General features: G+C 33.6%; 1 protein-coding gene across 2 annotated transcripts in view; it reads left to right on the forward strand.

The window, feature by feature from the left end:
- The first annotated feature begins 3054 nt into the window (after nt 1-3054).
- ly75 (lymphocyte antigen 75) overlaps nt 3055-7841 on the forward strand; it is a 91187-nt gene continuing 86400 nt past the window's right edge. For both annotated transcript variants that reach the window (XM_062035011.1, XM_062035019.1), the window contains exons 1-2: nt 3055-3238; nt 5800-6171. In XM_062035011.1, the coding sequence (XP_061890995.1) occupies nt 3166-3238; nt 5800-6171 (445 nt within the window). In that variant the 5' untranslated portion in view covers nt 3055-3165. The remainder of the gene's footprint in view (nt 3239-5799; nt 6172-7841) is intronic.

A 7841-nucleotide genomic window follows, 5' to 3' on the forward strand; every position in this document is an offset into this window, starting at 1 on the left:
TGTTTTGACAATTTCATTTATTTATGAAATTGTCAAAAAATTTAAAATGTTTTTAAAAATGTAATAGCAAAGTGTTTTTTTTCTCCGAATTAATTGTGTTTTGACCATTTAATCTGTTATTTATTTATTTATTAAATTGTCAACTAATTTAAAATGTTTTTAAATATGTAATAGCAAAGTGTTTTTTTCTCCGAATTAATTGTGTTTTAAAAATGTAATCTGTTATTTATTTATTAAATTGTCAAATAATTAAAAATGTTTTTAAAAATATAATAGCAAAGTGTTTTTTCTCCGAATTAATTGTGTTTTGACAATTTAATATGTTATTTATAAATTATTAAAAATGTTTTTAAAAATGTAATAGCAAAGTGTTTTTTTCTCCGAATTAATTGTGTTTTGACAATTTAATCTGTTATTTATTTATTTATTCAAGTGTCAAATAATTCAAAATGTTTTTAAAAAATGTAATAACAAAGTGTTTTTTTCTCCGAATTAATTGTGTTTTGACAATTTAATCTGTTATTTATTTATTTATTAAAGTGTCAAATAATTACAAATGTTTTTATAAATGTAACAGCAAAGTGTTTTTTTCTCCGAATTAATTGTGTTTTGACAACTTAATCTGTTATTTATTCATTTATTAAATGTCAAATAATTTTAAAAAAAATTAAAAATGTAATAGCAAAGCGTTTTTTTTCCGAATTAATTGTGTTTTGACAATTTCATTTATTTATGAAATTGTCAAAAAATTTAAAATGTTTTTAAAAATGTAATAGCAAAGTGTTTTTTTCTCCGAATTAATTGTGTTTTGACCATTTAATCTGTTATTTATTTATTTATTAAATTGTCAACTAATTTAACATGTTTTTAAATATGTAATAGCAAAGTGTTTTTTTCTCCGAATTAATTGTGTTTTGACAATTTAATCTGTTATTTATTTATTAAATTGTCAAATAATTTAAAATGTTTTTAAAAATGTAATAGCAAAGTGTTTTTTCTCCGAATTAATTGTGTTTTGACAATTTAATCTGTTATTTATAAATTATTAAAAATGTTTTTAAAAATGTAATAGCAAAGTGTTTTTTTCTCCGAATTAATTGTGTTTTGACAATTTAATCTGTTATTTATTTATTTATTAAATTGTCAAATGATTAAAAATGTTTTTAAAAATGTAATAGTAAAGTGTTTTTTTCTCCGAATTAATTGTGTTTTGACCATTTAATCTGTTATTTATTCATTTATTAAATGTTAAATAATTAAAAATGTTTTCAAAAATGTAATAGCTAAGCGGTTTTTTTCCGAATTAATTGTTTTTTGACAATTTAATTTATTTATGAAATTGTCAAAAAATGTAAAATGTTTTTAAAAATGTAATAGCAAAGTGTTTTTTCTCCGAATTCATTGTGTTTTGACAATTTAATCTGTTATTTATAAATTATTAAAAATGTTTTTAAAAATGTAATAGCAAAGTGTTTTTTTCTCCGAATTAATTGTGTTTTGACAATTTAATCTGTTATTTATCTATTTATTAAATTGTCAAATAATTTAAAATGTTTTTAAATATGTAATAGCAAAGTGTTTTTTTCTCCGAATTAATTGTGTTTTGACAATTTAATTTATTTATGAAATTGTCAAAAAATTTAAAATGTTTTCAAAAATTTAATAGCAAAGTGTTTTTTTTTTCCGAATTAATTGTGTTTTGACAATTTAATCTGTTATTTATTTATTTATTAAATTGTCAAATAATTTAAAATGTTTTTAAATATGTAATAGCAAAGTGTTTTCTTCGAATTAATTGTGTTTTGACCATTTAATCTGCTATTTATAAATAATTTTTTAAAAAATTAAAAATGTAATAGCAAAGTGTTTTTTTCTCCGAATTAATTGTGTTTTGACAATTTAATCTGTTATTTATTTATTTATTAAATTGTCAAATAATTTAAAAATGTTTTTAAATATGTAATAGCAAAGTGTTATTTTCTCCGAATTAATTGTGTTTTGTTGTTAACTTCCAGTATTACGTTTTCCTCGAGAATGCGTGTCTCTACCGGATGTTGCCATTATATTCAATAAATACTTTATTTAAATTATATTGTGATTTATTTCATGATCCTCCATACGCCGGATCATGAAATAAGTAACAGATTAAATTGTCAAATAATTAAAAATGTTTTTAAAAATGTAATAGCAAAGTGTTTTTTTTCTCCGAATTAATTGTGTTTTGACAATTTAATCTGTTATTTATAAATAATTAAAAATGTTTTTAAAAATGTAATAGCAAAGTGTTTTTTTCTCTGAATTAATTGTGTTTTCAAAATTTAATCTGTTTTTTATTTATTTATTAAATTGTCAAATAATTTAAAAATGTAATAGCAAAGTGTTTTTTCTCCGAATTAATTGTGTTTTGACAATTTAATTTGTTATTTATTTATTTATTAAATTGTCAAAAAATTTAAAAATGTTTTTAAATATGTAATAGCAAAGTGTTTTTTTCTCCGAATTAATTGTGGTTCGTTGTTAACTTCCAGTATTACGTTTTTGTTCGAGAATGCGTGTCTCTACCTGGACCCCGACTTAAACAAGTTGAAAAACTTATTCGGGTGTTACCATTTAGTGGTCAATTGTACGGAATATGTACTCTACTATGCAACCTACTAATAAAAGTCTCAATCAATCAATCAAAACCGGATGTTGCCATTATTGCCACTCTATACCGCCCCTATTCAATAAATACTTTATTTAAATTATATTGTGATTTATTTTATGATCCTCCATACGCCGGATCATGAAATAAGTAACAGATTAAATTGTCAAATAATTAAAAAAATGTTTTAAAAATGTTATAGCAAAGTGTTTTTTCCTCCGAATAAATTGTGTTTTATTGTTAACTTCCAAAGTTACGTTTTTGCTCGAGAATGCGTGTTTCTACCGGATGTTGCCATTATTTTGTAAGCTTTACCGGAAGTGACGTTTATTCCAAGCCTGATTTATCCGCCTTGTCAAAGGCTTGACAGCAGCAAGGCGGGAGGAGGGGGGAGGGGGGTGTGACTGTGACTTCGCCCCGCTTCACTTTCGGTTTACGTTAACGGGAAGAAGTCGCACTTTATTCTACAGCGCGAGTCTCCGGCCGGGCGACAACATTTATGACTCGGACCCCCGGGAAGAATGGCGACAATGTTCCTTAGGGCACTTTTGTGTTTGTTGTGGGGGACATGGAGCGTGTGCGGCTCCACTTTAGGTAAGTAACAACATTTCACTTTACTTTCCTTTTTCTGCCTCTCTCCCGCGTTTAGGAGCGTCTAAATGTCCTTTTGGTGTGTTTCTTGACGGCTTTGCTTGGCGTGGAGCTGCTGCTCCTCAAACAATAGCTGCTGAACAATAGACTTGAACGTGAGTGCTAATGTTGACAAATACTTCCTGGCTAACTTACTGATAAATCGATGGCAGTATCGACTCTAAGGTGTGCCCGCCGAACAGAAAGTGATAGTGAACAATGTAGATATGATCCTAATGGTGTGTTTCATCCTGGTTGACATGATGAATCATTCAATATGTCCACACTTGTCCGAAAAGGAGCAGGAAGAAATGGAGTTTATTACTCCTCCTCCACATGACTCTGCAAGAATATTTCCTTCACTTCCTGTCTTCACTCTTGTAAACACGCTGCAGGACTACTTGTATCGCACATGATATCACACAAAAGTAAACACACTGCTTGTATCGCACATGATATCACACACAAGTAAACATATTATAGCACTGTTTGTATCGCACATGATATAACACACAAGTAAACACGTTGCTTGTATCGCACATGATATCACACACAAGTAAACATATTATAGCACTGTTTGTATCGCACATGATATAACACACAAGTAAACACGCTGCTTGTATCGCACATGATATCACACACAAGTAAACATATAGCACTGTTTGTATCGCACAAGATATAAAACACAAGTAAACACGCTGCTTGTATCGCACATGATATCACACACAAGTAAACATATTATAGCACTGTTTGTATCGCACATGATATCACACACACAAGTAAACATCCAGCAGGACCGCTTGCATCGCACATGAAATCACACACAAGTAAACATCCCGCAGGACTGCTTGTATCGCACATGATATCACACACACAAGTAAACATCCAGCAGGACCGCTTGCATCGCACATGAAATCACACACAAGTAAACATCCCGCAGGACTGCTTGTATCGCACATGATATCACACAAAAGTAAACACGCTGACTGTATCGCACATGATATCACACACAAGCAAACATCCCGCAGGACTGCTTGTTTCGCACATGATATCATACACAAGTAAACACACTGCTTGTATCGCACATGATATCACACACAAGTAAACATATTATAGCACTGTTTGTATCGCACATGATATAACACACAAGTAAACACGCTGCTTGTATCGCACATGATATCACACACAAGTAAACATATTATAGCACTGTTTGTATCGCACATGATATCACACACACAAGTAAACATCCAGCAGGACCGCTTGCATCGCACATGAAATCACACACAAGTAAACATCCCGCAGGACTGCTTGTATCGCACATGATATCACACAAAAGTAAACACGCTGACTGTATCGCACATGATATCACACACAAGTAAACATCCCGCAGGACTGCTTGTTTCGCACATGATATCATACACAAGTAAACACACTGCTTGTATCGCACATGATATCACACACAAGTAAACATACTATTGGACTGTTTGTATCGCACATGATATCAGACACAAGTAAATGTGCCCCAGGACTGTTTGTATCGCACATTATATCACACACAAGTAACTATCACACAGGACTGCTTCTATTGCACATGATATCACATAAAAGTAAACATCCCGCAGGACTGCTTGTATCGCACATGATATCAGACACAAGTAAACATCCTGCAGGACTGCTTGTATTGCACATGATATCACACACAAGTAAACATCCCGCAGGACTGCTTGTATTGCACATGATATCACACACAAGTAAACATCCCGCAGCACTGCTTGTATTGCACATTATATCACACACAAGTAAACGTGCCCCAGGACTGCTTGTATCGCACATGATATCACACACAAGTAACTATCACACAGGACTGCTTGTATCGCACATGATATCACATACAAGTAAACATCCAGCAGGACTGCTTGTATCGCACATGATATCACACACAAGTAAACATGCCCCAGGACTGTTTGTATCGCACATTATATCACACACAAGTAACTATCACACAGGACTGCTTGTATCGTACATGATATCACATACAAGTAAACGTGCCCCAGGACTGCTTGTATCGCACATGATATCACACACTAGTAAACATGCCGCAGGACTGCTTGTATCGCACATATCACACACAAGTAAACATCCCGCAGGACTGCTTGTATCGCAAATGATATCACACACAAGTAAACATCCCGCAGGACTGCTTGTATCGCACATGGTTTCACACACAAGTAAACATCCCGCAGGACTGCTTGTATCGCACATGGTTTCACACACAAGTAAACATCCCGCAGGACTGCTTGTATCGCACATGATATCACACACAGGTAAACATCCCGCAGGACTGCTTGTATCGCACATGGTTTCACACACAAGTAAACATCCCGCAGGACTGCTTGTATCGCACATGATATCACACACAGGACTGCTTGTATCGCACATGGTTGGTGAGATGGTGAAAAAGGAGCAAGTTGAGTGTTTGGTTGGATGTGGTGACCATCCCACATCTGCTGTGTGTCCTGTATCAGACCAGGATGTCTTCAGCATCCAACACTCGGCCTCAGGAAGATGTGTATCAGCTCAGGACTCTGCGAGCGTGCGTCTCTCAGCGTGTGAGCCCGACAGCGCCTCGCAGTCCTGGAAGTGGGGTTCGGGCCACCGGCTCTTCCACGTGGGCACGTCCCTCTGCCTGACCCAGGACCTCCAGTCCAAGTCCCTGTCCCTGGTGGGCTGCAGCTTGGACCTCCTGCAGTGGTGGCGCTGCCTGGACGGCGCCCTCTTCACCGCCGACCAGGCGGGCCTGGTGGCGGACGGGGAGCGGGTGACGGCCAAGCGGTCCTCGTATGACAAGTGGGTCCGGGCCGGGTCCCAGGACAGCGTGTGCCAGAGACCGTATCGAGGTAAGTCAGACCATCGACGTAAACACGCTCCGTATCGCCACTCTTTAGTGTGCTGTCAGACAGGAAGGAGGCAAACATCCACAATGAAAGTCAACTAATACATTTGTTGATAAAGTCCTTATTTTCACAGACAGTAACTAATACATTTGTTGATAAAGTCCTTATTTTCACAGACAGTAACTAATACATTTGTTGATAAAGTCCTAATTTTCACAGACCGCAACTAATACATTTGTTGATAAAGTCCTTATTTTCACAGACAGTAACTAATACATTTGTTGATAAAGTCCTTATTTTCACAGACAGTAACTAATACATTTGTTGATAAAGTCCTTATTTTCACAGACCGCAACTAATACATTTGTTGATAAAGTCCTTATTTTCACAGACAGTAACTAATACATTTGTTGATAAAGTCCTTATTTTCACAGACAGTAACTAATACATTTGTTGATAAAGTCCTTATTTTCACAGACAGTAACTAATACAATTGTTGATAAAGTCCTTATTTTCACAGACAGTAACTAATACATTTGTTGATAAAGTCCTTATTTTCACAGACCGCAACTAATACATTTGTTGATAAAGTCCTTATTTCCACAGACAGTAACTAATACATTTGTTGATAAAGTCCTTATTTTCACAGACAGTAACTAATACATTTGTTGATAAAGTCCTTATTTTCACAGACAGTAACTAATACATTTGTTGATAAAGTCCTTATTTTCACAGACAGTAACTAATACATTTGTTGATAAAGTCCTTATTTTCACAGACCGCAACTAATACATTTGTTGATAAAGTCCTTATTTCCACAGACAGTAACTAATACATTTGTTGATAAAGTCCTTATTTTCACAGACAGAAAAACTTGTTAGGATTGTTAGAGTCAAAGTTGTGTTAAAAATACATTTAATGACCTTTTTTTTAGTGGTGTGGACTCAAGTCTTATTCTGATTCCTGGGGTGACGATTCCATTCACAATCCATTTGCTTGATTCAACATGATATATAATTATATATGTATGTGTGTGTGTGTGTAAATATTTTATATATATATATATACAGTGTTTCCCATAAACTGCCAAGATACCTGTGACGGTGGGGGCGTGGCTATGGGCGTGGTCACCATGACATCATCGAGTAATTTGCATAATTTACTACAATGATATGATTTTCTCTAAAAAGGCTCAAAAAATGTATACTTACTAATTAATAATAACAGTTTTGTTTTAAACGTCCGTCCATCCATCCATTTTACAATATAATTACAACACTTTATGTACATATTTATATACAGATTTGAACAATAAGTTATTCACTGAAATATATTTATTAATTGTGGTTCTTACAAAAAATATATCTTATAAAAATATAAAAGCTAAAATGTCTTTTAAAGCTTTACCCCTTTAATTAGTGCATACTAAATCATTGAACTTTAGCCTACTACTACAAGCATATTATTTACCAGCAACATAAAGTGAAACAGAGGCAGAGGTGTCCTGCCACAGTCAGTAACAAATAAACAGAAAACAGTAGTGGTGGTAGATAGACACAGAGCTTCATCAAACATCTGATCCACTGAACAAAGCGCTCCAAAAATCTTGATCCTACACTTCTCTTTTGTAAAGTAAATCTGAACAGCCTATATGGGCATCTACATCAACTATA

Source organism: Entelurus aequoreus, linkage group LG02 (genome assembly GCF_033978785.1).
Source record: "Entelurus aequoreus isolate RoL-2023_Sb linkage group LG02, RoL_Eaeq_v1.1, whole genome shotgun sequence".
Taxonomy (NCBI): Eukaryota; Metazoa; Chordata; class Actinopteri; order Syngnathiformes; family Syngnathidae; genus Entelurus; species Entelurus aequoreus.